Genomic DNA, 14,823 nt, shown 5'->3' on the forward strand with positions numbered 1-14,823 from the left:
AAGCGTGGTGCCCAGAGTGGACACAGTATTCCAGTTAGGGCCTAGCCAGTGGTTTATAAAGGTTCAGCATTACTTCCTTGCTTTTCTATCTATCTATTTATTTTAATGACCTCAACTTGTCCTGCCACCCCCAAGGATGTACACTCCCTCGTCTCTCTGCTCCTGCCTGCTTTAATTTATACTGCCTCTCATTTTTCATGCAGAGTGAATCATTTCATACTTCCCCACTTTAATTTCATCCATCATCTGTCTGCCCATTTCATCAGTCCTACTTAAGTCTGTTACTATCATCCTCATTGTTTACGACATTTCTGAGTTTCATGTCATCTGCAAACTTTGATCACCAAATCATTAATGTACATATTAAAAAAAAAACAGTAATACTGACCGCTTGGGGGACTTGACTCTATGGTCTGAATTTTTCATTCATCAGGCACGCGCGATCTGGCAGGCAGGGGAGTGGACGGGAAACAGGTCCCTGACCACGATCGGCCCCTGATTGATTTCACGCTGGCTGGCCTATTAACGGCCAGCCAGCGTGAAACGCACACTGAGAAAGGTTCAGCATTGCCGGTGGGGGCGCCAACATAATCGCGGGTGCTGGTGAGCGCTTCCACTGAGCTCCCTGAAGGCAGACAGCTGCCTCAGGGAGCTGCAGACCTCCACAGAATAAACAAAACAACAAAAATGCTGCAAAATAGGTCCATGCAGCACAATCAAGCATCTGAAAACATAGCTCATAAGAGATATCTGGGGACTGTCCTTTTTTTATTTTATTTCCCCAGGGAGATTTCACCCCGCACTGGATCAAGGTTTGAGCAAAAATCTAGAGGCCACCTGGCCGATTGGCCTGTCCACTAACTGTAAAAGTGGCCGTGCCCCGAAAAATCGCTTTAAATTGCCTCCTTAATGTTTCCCTTTAGTCTAGCAAATAACTCTTCACCACTACTCTGCTTTCTGTCTCTTTTCTCAATTTTGTATTCATGCTGCTACTGCCCCTTTATTCCCATGGGCTTCAATTTTTCTAACAACTCTATATGGTGTTTTTCATCAAATACCTTTCAAAAGTGACTGTGTTCCCCTCATCAATCCTCTCCATTACTTCATCAAAAATCACTAAAATTAGTCAAGCATGATTTATCTTTAACAAATCCATGCAGCCTTTCATTAACTGACCAATATTTTTCTATGAGTAAATTAATTTTGTTCAGTAATAATGTTTCTCTAAATCCCCCCCACCACCATTGACGTTGGGCTGACTGGCCTATATTTGCCAAGTTTATCCTGCTCCCTTTTATTTGAACAGGTGTGTAACGTTTGTAATCCTCCAGTCCTATGGCACAACTTCCAAATCCAAGGAGGATTGAAAGATTGTGGCCAGAGCCTCCAACAGGTTAGGTTGCGGCACCTGGGGCAGTTTGCAGGAGTAGATTCAGCTGTCGAGGAGACAGGATGACCCGTGGTAATCAACGAGAACTTGCTCGTCAGAAAAATGCAAAAAAAAATCAAGTGAGCAAAGTAAACAGAAAAAAAAAGGCTAATGGTTTATCTGCTGCAGCCAGAAAGCAGAGGGATGCTGAAATAATGCAGCAAAAACAAAAAGCAAATAAAAATTCTGCAGTACCTGCAGCTCAGAGCGAATGCAGGAACTTCAAACTAAGGCCCACACCCGTGGTACTCTACCTAACTTTCCTGGATGGGTACATCTAACGAGCAATGCAGTTTTGTCTTCAAAATATTGAACATATTTAAAACATTGGGTTCCGATACTTCAGAAAATTGCATTGTTGTATCTTTCCTATGGAATTATGCCGTGTTTAATGCAAAGGAAGGTGTCTTGCTTGTAGATTTGGTACTGATGCAGTATTAGACCTTATACTGTAAAGGTACATTTTCTGTATGAGCATAACCCACAAGGTATTCCTAGTATAAGCAGAAATTATGCTTGATTCCCTCAGCAACCTAGGATGCATCACATACTTTTTCTGCTGAGTGCTGCCCAATGTTTAAGAATTTTGTCCTATCCAATTTCTCTACTACCTCCTACACACTTGTTGAACAATGGTGTATTGTGTGGGGATAGAAAAAGCAAGTTGAGGATGTAAAAGGCTGCCAATTGGATGAGGATAGGAAGACCCAATTTTGAGGCCCTGGAAGAGAATCAGTTAGAATAGAAGGCAATGCGATGATTCTTGATTTGAACAGTGGGAGGAGCAGAAAACAAAAAGGTAAATCATGCTAGATTAATTTAATTTTTTTGATGAAGTAATGGAGAAGTAATAGCGTAGTCACTTTACCAGGAGGAGGGAGAACATGTAGGACTGTTGATTGGCAAGCAGTGTATTTCTTTTAGGTTTTGTTGTAATTAACTATTTTAAATTTAATAATCAAGTTCAGTATTGTTTTTCTCTTTACAGTGCACATCCAATGTGCTGAGTGCTATTCTTCTGCTATTGAAAGAGTTAGATGGAGATGGGCTGGAGATCGTGCACAGAACGACAGAGCATAAACTCCGAATGTTGCACAGGAAAGAGACTGAACAGGACAGATGAGCTACAACCAACCAGGGCTCACAGACTATTAGTGAATTGACTCCTGTGGGTCCCATTTCAAAATTCAATGAAAATGTCTGAGAAGATAAAAGCAAAGACTTGAAGAAGAGATGAAAAGACTTCACCACAGGGTTAACATATGGTGTTATTGGTCCTAGAGAGAATCTACCAAATGCTATACATACAATCATCCTGCCAGACAGGGTTCTGTTTATTGGGGCCAGTAGCTGCATACATCTTTATAATCACCACTCATGGCTTAACATGAGAGCCAGAATTCATCAGTTAACTTCTCATTCTGCAATTCTGACTGGAAAGACAATGTTGTTACTGTATAAAGGGTAGCTGCATGATAAAAGGGAACAGGTACAAGGAAAAACCATGTAATACTACTTCATCTCCACAGGCTCAAGGATTTAATATTGATTGTCAGGTTTTTTTACTCCCCTTGTCCTGATGTTACCTGCATTCAATGTTTAGGCATCCATTCTTGACTTGTGTTGATCTGAATAAAAGTTCCATGTGAAAATGCTTTTTGTAGTCAGTGCAACTACCTCTAGTGCTGTGCAGGCTGTAGGCCTTGACTAGATTAATAAAAGGAAGGTCCAGGTTGATGTCACCCACGAGACCTGTGCGATCACTATCCGGAGACTCCTGATGTTATGGACATTTGCATAGAGCCAGTGATATTCCTCCTGGTCGAACAGCCTGCCATCACTTCCTGTGTAGAGGTATTGGATGGAGAGAGGCTACCATTGAACTGAACCAGCAAGAGTAACTGGTGTTAGTGGAGCGGACTAGGGAAAAAGTGCAATCAGATTAAAATCGTATTGTAGTAAAATGGGTCAAATGTATTTATTCATACCACTGATTATATAAACTAGTTGAGCTTTGCCCTCCTATAGTTTATAATCTGAACTGAGACTAGAATCCAATAGTCTCATTATTCCCAAGTATATTATAGCATCTACCTAATCATTCCTGGCTATGTAGTGCTCCTGGGACACAAATCATCCGGACCTGGAGATTTGTCCACTTTTAAGCCTGCCAATACCTCCAATACCTTGTCACTCCCTATATCAATTTGTTCAAGAACCTCGCAGTCTCTCTCCCCTCATTCTCTTGGGTGAAGACAGATGTGAAGTATTTGTTCAACACTACCGATGTCCTCTGGCTCCACCCATAGATTGCCCTCTTGGTCCGTAGTGGGCCCGACTCTTTCCCTGGTTATCCTTTTCCCATTGATATACTTATAGAATATCTCAGGATTTTCCCTACTTTTACCAGCTAGAGCTTTCTCAGACCCCCTCTTTGCTCTCCTAATTGCTTTCTTAAGCTCCACCCTGCACTGTCTGTACTCCACTAACACCTCCATTGATTTGCTTCCCTTGTACCTGCGAAAAGCCTCTCTTTTCCTTCTCATCGCATCCTGAATATCTCTGGTCATCCATGGTTCTCTGGGCTTATTACTCCTTCCTATAACCCTAGAGGGAACATGTTGAGCCTGTACCCTCCCCATTTCCTTTTTGAACACCCCCCACTGCTCCTCTGTAGATTTCCCCAGAAGTAGCTGTTCCCAGTCTACCTTGGCCAGACCCTGCCTTATTTTACTAAAATCCACTCTCCCCAAATCCAAAACATTTTTTTGCAGCTTGTCTATTTATTTGTCCACAACAAGCTTAAATTGTACCATGTTGTGGTCGCTATCACTAAAATGCACCCCCACCACCACCTCAGCAACCTGTCCAGCTTCATTCCCCAGAATTAGGTCCAGCACTGCGCCGTCCCTTGTTGGACCCTCTACACATTGACCTAAAACGTTCTCCTGTACACATTTCAAGAATCCACTCCATCCAAGCCCTTAACATTATGTCCATCCCAATTAATGTTGGGAAAGTTGAAATCACTATAATTACCCAATTGTTATTGTTTTTACACACCTCCACAAATTGTGCACACATTTGCTCCTCAATTTCCCGCTGACTATCTGGGGGTCTATAATAAACACCTAACAATGTGGCTGCCCCTTTTTTATTCCTAAGCTCTACCCACAAAGCTTCATTCGATGCCCCCTCCAAGATATCATCTCTCCTTACTGCAGTAACTGACTCCTTAACTAATAATGCAATGCCTCCTCCTCTTTTACCCCCTCCCCTGTCTCGCCTGAAGATTCTATATCCCGGAATGTTGAGCTGCCAATCCTGCCCCTCCCTCAACCACGTCTCTGTGATGGCTACTATATCACAATTCCACATGTCAATCTTCACCCTTAACTTATCCGTTGTACCTGTAATACTCCTGGCATTAAAGTAGAGGCCATCCAGCCTTGCTTTACTCCCTTGAAACTTAATGCAGCTATACTCCCTCTGACTTGATTGTTTTACTGTATTATGATGTGTCCCTATTCTGCAAATATTTTGTGTCCCCTCCCCCTGCTGAATTAGTTTAAACTCCTCCCAACAGCACTGGCAAACCCGCCTGCAAGGATGTTAGTCCCGCTCTGGTTCAGATGTAGACTGGCCTGCTTGTATTGGTCCCACCTTCCCCAGAAACGGTCCCAGTGATCCAGGAATCTAAAACCCTCCCTCCTGCACCAACTCTTAAGCCATGTATTTATCTGCATTATTCTATTTTTGAGCTCGCTAGCACGTGGCACTGGGAGTAATCCAGAAATTACAATCCGAGAGGTCGTACTTTTTAGCCTACTGCCTAACTCCCTGAATTCTTGATGCAAGACCTCATCCCTCTTTTTACCTATGTCATTGGTACCAACATGTACCATGACCTCTGTCTGATCACCCTCTCCCTTCAGGATGCCCTGCAGCCGTACAGTAACCTCCCGGACCCTGGCACCAGGGAGGCAACATACCATCCTGGAGTCACATTGACAGCCACAGTAGCACCTATCTGATCCCCTGACTATAGAATCCCCGATTACTATTGCTCTTCCTCTCCTCCTGTACAGACAGGCTGCTTGTGGTGCCAGAAGCTTGGCTCTGCACTCCCTGGAGGAACCAGTGCCCCCATCAGCCTCCAAAATGGAATATCGATTTGTGAGCGGGACCCCAGGGAACTCCTGAACTACCTGCCTGTTTCTCTTGGACTGCCTAGTGGTCACCCATTCCCTTCCTTTCTCAAGTCCCTTCAGCTGCAGTGAGACCATCTCTCTAAATGTGCTATCCACGATGCTCTCAGACTTGCGGATGCTCCACAGTGTCCCCAGCCGCAGTTCCACCTCTGAAACCCAAACTTCCAGGAGCTGCAGCTGGACACATTTCCTGCGCACATGCTGGTCCCGGGCACCGGAAATGCTCCTGGCTTCTCACATGGAGCACGAGGAGCACACCACGACTTTGAGCTCTCCTGCCATGACTTATCCCTTTAAATTAAACCTTTTAAATCAATTACTCTAGATCCTTCTTTCCTGATCCTCGTTACTACAGAATATACAAACTGTAAACCACAAAAATACCTTAAAATATAAGCAATAAAAGTTGTAAATACTTAACTGACCTTACCCACTACTTACCAGTCATTCCTTTCCCTTGTAGCCTTTACTGCTGCAGCAGGGAAAGACCGCTCTCTGAAGATTTAAGAAGTTGGATAACAAAGAAAAAATGTAAAGAGCACCTCTTTCCCTCTGCACTGAATTCCCACTGTGCACCAAATTGCCAATACCCACACTCGCTCTGGCTGTGTCTCACTCAGGATGAGGTGTCTCCCCTGTTTGTGTGCAAGCACTCTTGCTGGAGATGGTCATTGCCTGACACTTGTATGACGCAAATGTTACTTGCCACTTGTCTGCCCAAACCTGGATATTGTTCCAGGTCTTGCTGAATTTGGACATGGACTGCTTCAGTATCTGAGGAGTCATGAATAGTGTTGAACATTGTGCAATCATCAGCGAACATCCCCACTTCTGACTTTATGATGGAAAGAAGGTCATTGATGAAACAGCTGAAGATGGTTGGGCCGAGGACACTACCCTGAGAAACTCCTGTGGTAATGTCCTGAAACTGAGATGAATGACCTCCAACAACCACAACCATTATCCTTTGTGCTAGGTATGACTTCAACCAGTGGAGAGTTTTCCCCGATTCCCATTGACCCCAGTTTTGCTAGGGCTCCTTGATGCCACACTCTGTCAAATGCGGCCTTGATGTCAAGGGCAGTCATTCTCAGCTCACCTCTGGAGTTCAGCTCTTTTGTCCATGTTTGAACCAAGGCTGTAATGAGGTCAGGAGCTAAGTGGCCCTGGCGGAACCCAAACTGAGCATCAGCGAGCTAAGCAACTGCTGCTTGATAGCACTGTTGATCCCTTCCACTAGTTTACTGATGATGGAGAGTAGACTGATGGGGCGGTAATTGGCCGGGTTTGATTTATCCTGCTTTTTGTGTACAGGACATACCTGGGCAATTTTCCACATAGCCGGGTAGATGCCAGTGTTGTAGCTGTACTGGAACAGCTTGGCTAGGGGGCGCAGCAAGTTCTGGAGCACAAGTCTTCGGTACTATTGCCAGAATATTGTCAGGGCCTAATGTCTTTGCACTATCCAGTGCCTTCAGCCATTTCTTGATATCACGTGGAGTGAATTGAATTGGCTGAAGACTGGCGTCTGTGATGTGGAGACTTCCGGAGGAGGCTGAGATGAACCATCCACTCGACACTTCTGGCTGAGGATTGTAGCAAATGCTGCAGTCTTATCTTTTGTACTGCTGTGCTGGGCTCCTCCATCATTGAGGATGGGGATATTTGTGGAGCTGCCTCCTCCAGTGAGTTGTTTAATTGTCCACCACCATTCATGATCGGATGTGACAGGACTGCAGAGCTTAGATCTGATCCATTGGTTGTGGGATCGCTTAGCTCTGTCTATCACTTGCTGCTTATGTTGTTTGGCATGCAAGTAGTCCTGTGTTATAGCTTCACCAGGTTGACACCTCATTTTTAGGTATGCCTGGTGCATGCCCTCCTGCACTCTTCACTGAACCAGGGTTGTTCCCCTGGCTTGATGGTAATGGCAGAGTGAGGGATATGCCGGGCCATGAGGTTACAGATAGTGTTTGAGTACAATTCTGCTGCTGCTGATGGCCCACAGCACCTCATGGATGCCCAGCCTTAAGTTGCTAGATGTGTTCGAAATCTATCCCATTTAGCATGGTGGTAGTGCCACACAACATGATGGAGGGTATCCTCAATGTGAAGGCGGGACTTCATCTCCACAATGACTGTGTGGTGGTCACTCCTGCCGATACTGTCATGGACAGATTCATCTGCGGCAGGCAGGTTGGTGAGGATGAGGTTTTTCCCTCTTATTGGTTCCCTCACCGCCTGCCACAGACCTAGTCTAGCAGCTGTCATTTAGGGCTCAGCCAACTCGGTCAGTAGTGGCGCTACAGAGCCACTCATGGTGATGGACATTGAAGACCCCCACCCAGAGTACAGTCTGTGCCCTTGCCACCCACAGTGCTTCCTCCAAATAGTGTTCAACATGGGGAAGCACTGATTCTTCAGCTTAGGGATTGCGGTAGGTGGTAATCAGCAGGAGGTTTCCTTGCTGATGCCATGAGACTTCATGGGGTCCAGAGTCGATGTTGAGGACTCCCAGGGCAACTCCCTCCTGTCTGTGTACCACTGTGTACCTCTGCTGGGCCTGGTGATGCTGGTGTCTGGGGCATTAACTGTAAGGCATGATTCCATGAGGATGACTATGTCAGACTGTTGCTTGACTAGTCTGTGAGACAACTGTCCCCAGACATTGGTACAAAGTTGAACTTTGTAGGGTCCACAGGGCTGAGATTGCCATTGTCGTTTCCGGTGCCTAGGTGGATGCCGGGTGGTCCATCTGGTTTCTTTCCTTTTTTGTGACATTGTAGCGGTTTGTTACAACTGAGTGGCTTGCTGGGCCATTTCAGAGGGCCCGGGAGTCACATGTAGGCCAGACTAGGTAAGGGCGACAGATTTCGTCATTAGTGAACCAGATGCGTTTTTACAACAATCAACAATGATTCCATCGTCATCGTTAGACTTTTAATTCCTGATTTTTTTTTAACTGAAATCAAATTCCACAATCTGCCGTGGCGGGATTTGAACCCCGGTCCCCAGAGAATTACAAACAAAAACAAAAAATGCTGGAAAAACTCAGCTCTGAAGAAGTCATATAGACTCGAACCATTAACTCTGCCTTTCTTTTCACAGATGCTGAGTTTTTCCAGCATTTTTTGTTTTTGTTTCAGATTTCCAGCATCTGCAGTATTTTGCCTTTTCCCCAGAGAATTACCCTAGGTCTCTGAATTACTACTCCAGCGACAAAACCACTACGCCCACATCTCCCCTTGCCTAGGACCAAGCTGCCAATGAGGATTAAAATGCTGGGACATGAAAAGTGGTTTCGGGCCTGTGAGGAGTTGAACAAAATGCTCCTCCTGCCGCTGACTCACGAAAAGAGGTTTCCTTCAGTAAGATGGCGGCCCGGCCCGGCCCGCTGAGACTCAGGAAGAGAGGTTTCCTTCAGTAAGATGGCGGCGCGGCCCGGCCCGCTGGGACTCAGGAAGAGAGGTTTCCTTCAGTAAGATGGCGGCCCGGCCCGGCCCGCTGAGACTCAGGAAGAGAGGTTTCCTTCAGTAAGATGGCGGCGCGGCCCGGCCCGCTGGGACTCAGGAAGAGAGGTTTCCTTCAGTAAGATGGCGGCGCAGCCCGGCCGAGCCTCGCTTGGAGCAGCTGCTGACGGAAATGCGGATTGACTAGTCGGAAGTGGTTCGCGCAGCAGTCAGGTTTGATATGTTGGAGCCTCTGCTTCAGCGGTATGTGGCGGCCATGGTGTTGAGCGGGGTGGGAGATGCGCTTGGTTACCGGAACGGCTCCTGGGAGTTCTGTACGAATGGGAAGGAGATACACAGCCAGCTCCAGAAGCTGGGCGGCCTCCGCCACATTGATGTGTCCGGCTGGAAGGTGAGCGATGACACCGTCATGCATCTGGCCACGGCCCAGGCCCTGGTGGCCGGCAAAGGACCCAAGGAAACCATGGAAACGCTGTACAGCAGACTGGCTCGGGAATACCAGGAATGCATGAAGGACATGGCAGGGAGAGCGGCAGGTACTCAGCACCCTGACAGTATAACTAACACCCTGGGGGAGAGCGGCAGGTACTCAGCACCCTGACAGTATAACTAACATCCGTGGGGAGGACCAGGTACTCAGCACCCTGACAGTATAACTAACATCCGGGGGGAGGACCAGGTACTCAGCACCCTGACAGTATAACTAACACCCTGGGGGAGGACCAGGTACTCAGCACCCTGACAGTATAACTAACATCCGGGGGGAGGACCAGGTACTCAGCACCCTGACAGTATAACTAACATCCGGGGGGAGGACCAGGTACTCAGCACCCTGACAGTATAACTAACACCCTGGGGGAGAGCGGCAGGTACTCAGCACCCTGACAGTATAACTAACATCCGGGGGGAGTACTAGGTACTCAGCACCCTGACAGTATAACTAACACCCTGGGGGAGAGCGGCAGGTACTCAGCACCCTGACAGTATAACTAACACCAAGGGGGAGAGCGGCAGGTACTCAGCACCCTGACAGTATAACTAACACCCTGGGGGAGGACCAGGTACTCAGCACCCTGACAGTATAACTAACATCTGGGGGAGGACCAGGTACTCAGCACCCTGACAGTATAACTAACACCAAGGGGAAGTACCAGGTATTCAGTACCCTGACAGTATAACTAAAGCCTGTGGTGAGGACCAGGTATTCAGCAGCCTGACAGTATAAATAACACCCTGGGGGAGAGCGGCAGGTACTCAGCACCCTGACAGTATAACTAACACCAAGGGGAAGTACCAGGTACTCAGCACCCTGACAATATAACTAACACCAAGGGGAAGTACCAGGTATTCAGCACCCTGACAATATAACTAAAGCCTGTGGTGAGGACCAGGTATTCAGCAACCTGACAGTATAAGTAACACCCTGGGGGAGAGCGGCAGGTACTCAGCACCCTGACAATATAACTAAAGCCTGTGGTGAGGACCAGGCATTCAGCACCCTGACAGTATAAATAACACCAAGGGGAAGTACCAGATACTCAGCACCCTGACAGTATAAGAAACATTCAAGTAGAGTGCCAGGTACTCAGCACCCTGAGAGTATATCTAACACCCGGGGGAGATTGGTTGGTGATCAGCATCCTGACAGTATAACTAACACCCCAGTGAGTGCCAGGTGTTCAGAACCCTGACTGTATAACTAACACCCACGGGGAATGCCAGGTACTCAGCGCCCAGACAGTATAAATAACATCCAGGGAGAGTACCAGGCACTCAGTACCCTGACAGTATAACTAACACCTAGTGGGCGGTAGTGCCAGGTACGTAGGACCCTGACAGTATTGCCAGCACCCGAGGAGCGTGCCAGGTACTCAGCATCCCAACAGTATAACTACCACGTGGGGAGAGCGACAGGTACACAACATCCTAACAGTATACCTAAACCAGGGGAGAGTGCCAGGAAGAGAGCTGTAATATAATTACTCTGCAATACAGAATATCATGTAAATTAATTTGATATTATTCCTTGGGGCTACTTGGGCACTTTACTGTTTTATATGGGCATGAATGATGTTTTTTGTTGAAAGTTCCTTTAAAATAATGTATTTACGTAGAAACTTTTATGGAGGAGGGTGGAGGTAAAGTTGAAGAGAAGCCAACTGGCTTTGTGCCTTCCTGCGCCGCAAACAATCGAGGGAGGTGGTGAACCGTGAGACTTCTGCCCTTCACTCAGGTGCAAGTCCCACCCTTGAGCTGCTGGCTAATCTGATTGGCCAGCAGCTTCAACACTCGCAGAGCTGAGTCATGGGCGCTGCCAGGACTGCAGGATGGAGGCCAAAGAGGAAAATGTCTTCCTGCCTTTGTTTATTTTGGCCTTTAATAACGGCCTGCACATTCCCACCCGGCTGCCCATGTCACCGATATTATGGTGTGTGCAGTTATTATTCTTGTTAATAAGCCTCAATAACCTTGAATTATTTATTTACATATGGTGGGTGGGCTGCCGATTTCGGTATCTACTCACCTAGCATTTTATGGGGGTCAGCTCGGGGGTGGGCAGGAAAGGCTAGCCACCTGACCTATTTATGTCCCATCACCCGCCCCCCGAAAACATGCCCAGCGGGGGCACACAAAATCCAGCCCTTGGTTTGGGACCATTATTTGTAGGGCCAGTTTGAACAACTTGCTCTGTTTGCTTAAGATATTGGAACATAACTGGGAGATGATAAGAATAACCTTTTTATTATACATGTGGTGAGGCAAGGGATCTCTATTTATTAATAGTAGTTATATTTTCTCATTGTGGCGGTGGTTAATGTTATGCAATATATTATCTTTTTGCCAGGTGACACGTGTATGAATGCTGCCAGATTATTGAAACCAGATCGTTCTGATGGGTGGAAAGCCTCATTCAATCCGAGAGGGGGTGGATGTGGTGCTGCCATGCGGGCCATGTGTATTGGACTGCGATTTCCCCATCCTGATGAATTAGACAAGCTGATTGAAGTAGCTGTTGAAAGTGGTCGAATGACTCACCACCACCCCACTGGCTACCTGGGCTCGGTGGCTGCAGCGTTGTTCACAGCATATGCTGTGAATAAGAAACCTGTAGTGAGCTGGGGAGCGGGCCTCATGGAGGTGTTGAAGAAAGCAAAGAGCTACATAGCAAAAACTGGGCATTATGCTGCTGAGAATCTGGCTGCATGGTGTGTGCAAAATCTTGCATTGTTCATTTTCCATTTGTAATTTTTCCACTTTCGTGTGAGTCTCTAAGCTAATGCTTGTACAATTGTGCCTTTCTAATTGTGTTAGCATGCCTCCTACCGCACCTCTGGAATGACTGGACTTGCCTGGCAGATGGCGTTCAACTGCAAAAATGAACAACTGCTCCTCATGTCACCTTTGCCCTGGATGTAACAATGTAGCTATCTTGTAGTAGATTCCAGCTCACAATCTAAGGAGGGGGTGCCACATTTTCACAGGTGATGTCCATTGGTTGAGCTGTTTAGCCAAGGCCCCTATCAGCCTGTTTTGAACACAAAACGAGGTTGTCAATCCAGTGCAGTTGCACTGTTGGAGGTGAGGTCTTTTGGATGAGACATTGAACTGAGGTTCCATTTGTTCTTTCTTGAGTAGACATAAAAGATCCCATGGTGCTATTTATAATGAGAGCTGGGGTGTTCTCTCTGGTGTTAGAACCATAGAAAAGTTACAGCACAGAAGGAGGCCATTCGGCCCATTTTGTCCATGCTAGTCCGAGGACACCCAGGTACCCTTTCTAATCCCACCTTACTGCACCCAGCCCATAGCCCTGCAGCTTACAGCACTTTAGATGCAGATCCTGGTACTTTTTAAAAGAGTTTAGAATTTCTGCCTCTACTACCAACTTGGGCAGTGAATTCCAGACACCCACTACCCTCTGCGTAAAAAAGCTCTTCCTCATCTCCCCCCTACACCTTCTGCCACTTATCTTGAATCTATGTCCCCTGGTTCTAGAATTCTCCATCAAGGGAAACAAGCTATTCAAGTGTTCAAGCTATTATCCTCCAATCAGCTCTCCATAAATTGGCTGCGATGTTTTCTATGTCACAATAGTGTAACACTTTACAGCCAATTAAATATTTGTGTTTTGGGGTGTCCTGAGGTTGTGAAAGGTGCTAGTCTTTTTTGATATGGACCATGAGGGGTGAAAATTACTCCAGAATATTGAATAACTCATCTCCTTTTCATTTTATTTCAGGCCCTACTTTGAAAACCAATGGAAGAAGTACCTTCAGGATAGAGGAATTCTGGATGGGGTATCCAAGCCAACTTTCCCCAAGCAATACGATGTGATTAAACGTGACAAATTCTACTCCTCTGTCAGCTACTCGGGTTGGGGTGGGGCCAGTGGGCATGATGCTCCCATGATAGCTTATGATGCCATCCTGGGCTCAGGCAATTCCTGGGAGGAGCTATGTAATAGAGCAGTTTTCCATGGTGGTGACAATGATTCTACTGGTGCTATAGCTGCAGCATGGTGGGGGGCGATGTATGGATTTGATGATGTTCCCATATCCAACCACAAAGGCCTTGAATATCGGAGCAGGTTGAAATCACTAGCAGAGAAATTGTTCTATTTAAGCCATCCAAGTTCTTGCTCATCACAAGAGTCAGATGAAATACAGTGTTGATTAAGGCTCCAGTTTTGCCTTATAAACCCAGGCTTTGATTCCTCTGTTTCACTTTCGTTAGAATGTAGCTAGCCTGTACCTGAAACATGGCCCCTTTAAAGTTCAAAGATTAAAGTTCTATTATAGATGTTACTGTTGGTCTTTGGTTCCGTTTTACCCTGGCTAGACTCCCTCTCATCCTATTGATGCTAGCACTCCTCCAATTTACAAGCTCTACTTTAGATTGTTCCTTCCTTTTCTCCATTACTCGTCTAAATTTACAATGATCACTCTTACCCAAATATTCCCCTACAGAGACTTGGTCCACTCATTCCACCTCATTTCCCTGTATCAAATCAGCAATGCCTCCTTTCTAATTGGGCCGAGAACATACTGATCAAGGAAGTTCTCCAGAGCACATTTCAGAAATTCCTCCAATCTTTATCCTTTACTCTGACATTATCCCAATTGATATTTGGGTAATTGAAGTTCCTCAGTCTTGCCACTCTTTTGTTCCTGCACATCTCTGTGACTTCCCTACAGATTTTTTCCTCTCTCTCTCTCACTCACCATTTGGAGGCGTATAAAATGGTTTGTGATTATTTTAGTTGATTTTTATTCTTGCTCCCTGATGTGAATGCTCACTCCACTCTGTTGCTGTGTCCCCAGAGTTCTTCAGCTACACGCTGCTCAGCTTCAGGCTTTCTGAACCAAACTAGTTCACTAATGTCCTTTAGGGAAGGAAATCTGCCATCCTGACATGGTCTGGCTGACATGTGACTCCAGACCCACAGCAATGTGCTTAACTCTTTACTGCCCTCTGAATTGGCCTAGCAAACAATCAGTTGTACCAGCAGCAATAGCCTGGGACTGACATGATTGGCCTCCAACCACCACAATCCTTTCTCTGAGTGGAGAATTTTTCCTCCTGATTCACATTGACTTGAATTTTGCTGGGGCTCCTTGATGCCACACTTGGTAGAATGTTGCTTGATGTCAAGGACAATCGTTGTCATCTCACCTCTTGAGTTCAGCTCTTTTGTCCATGTTTGGATCAAGGC

General features: G+C 46.3%; 2 protein-coding genes across 5 annotated transcripts in view; both read left to right on the forward strand.

The window, feature by feature from the left end:
- The window catches only part of cfap410 (cilia and flagella associated protein 410), an 80,156-nt gene extending 76,767 nt beyond the window's left edge, over positions 1-3,389 (forward strand). For 3 of the 4 annotated variants that reach the window (XM_078551692.1, XM_078551689.1, XM_078551691.1), the window contains one exon: positions 2,418-3,389. In XM_078551692.1, the coding sequence (XP_078407818.1) occupies positions 2,418-2,552 (135 nt within the window). In that variant the 3' untranslated portion in view covers positions 2,553-3,389. Of the gene's footprint in view, positions 1-2,397 lie in introns of all 4 variants that reach the window. The other variant, XM_078551690.1, reaches the window with a different exon arrangement.
- Positions 3,390-9,210: 5,821 nt separating this feature from the next.
- LOC144686453 (ADP-ribosylhydrolase ARH1-like) lies at positions 9,211-13,911 on the forward strand. The gene is made up of 3 exons (XM_078551686.1): positions 9,211-9,646; positions 11,956-12,316; positions 13,351-13,911. Exons 1-3 carry the CDS (start codon positions 9,331-9,333, stop codon positions 13,781-13,783), a joined length of 1,110 nt encoding a protein of 369 aa, XP_078407812.1. The 5' UTR covers positions 9,211-9,330; the 3' UTR covers positions 13,784-13,911.
- Positions 13,912-14,823: the final 912 nt, after the last annotated feature.

The sequence above is a fragment of the Cetorhinus maximus genome, chromosome 11 (assembly GCF_964194155.1).
Source record: "Cetorhinus maximus chromosome 11, sCetMax3.hap1.1, whole genome shotgun sequence".
NCBI lineage: Eukaryota > Metazoa > Chordata > Chondrichthyes > Lamniformes > Cetorhinidae > Cetorhinus > Cetorhinus maximus.

Coding starts and splice junctions, on each gene's coding strand:
- LOC144686453 (XM_078551686.1), top strand. CDS start 9,331: ATGTTGGAGCCTCTGCTTCAGCGGTATGTGGCGGCCATGGTGTTGAGC. Junction 9,647..11,955: donor CATGGCAGGGAGAGCGGCAG/GTACTCAGCACC, acceptor TCTTTTTGCCAG/GTGACACGTGTATGAATGCT. Junction 12,317..13,350: donor GCTGAGAATCTGGCTGCATG/GTGTGTGCAAAA, acceptor ATTTTATTTCAG/GCCCTACTTTGAAAACCAAT.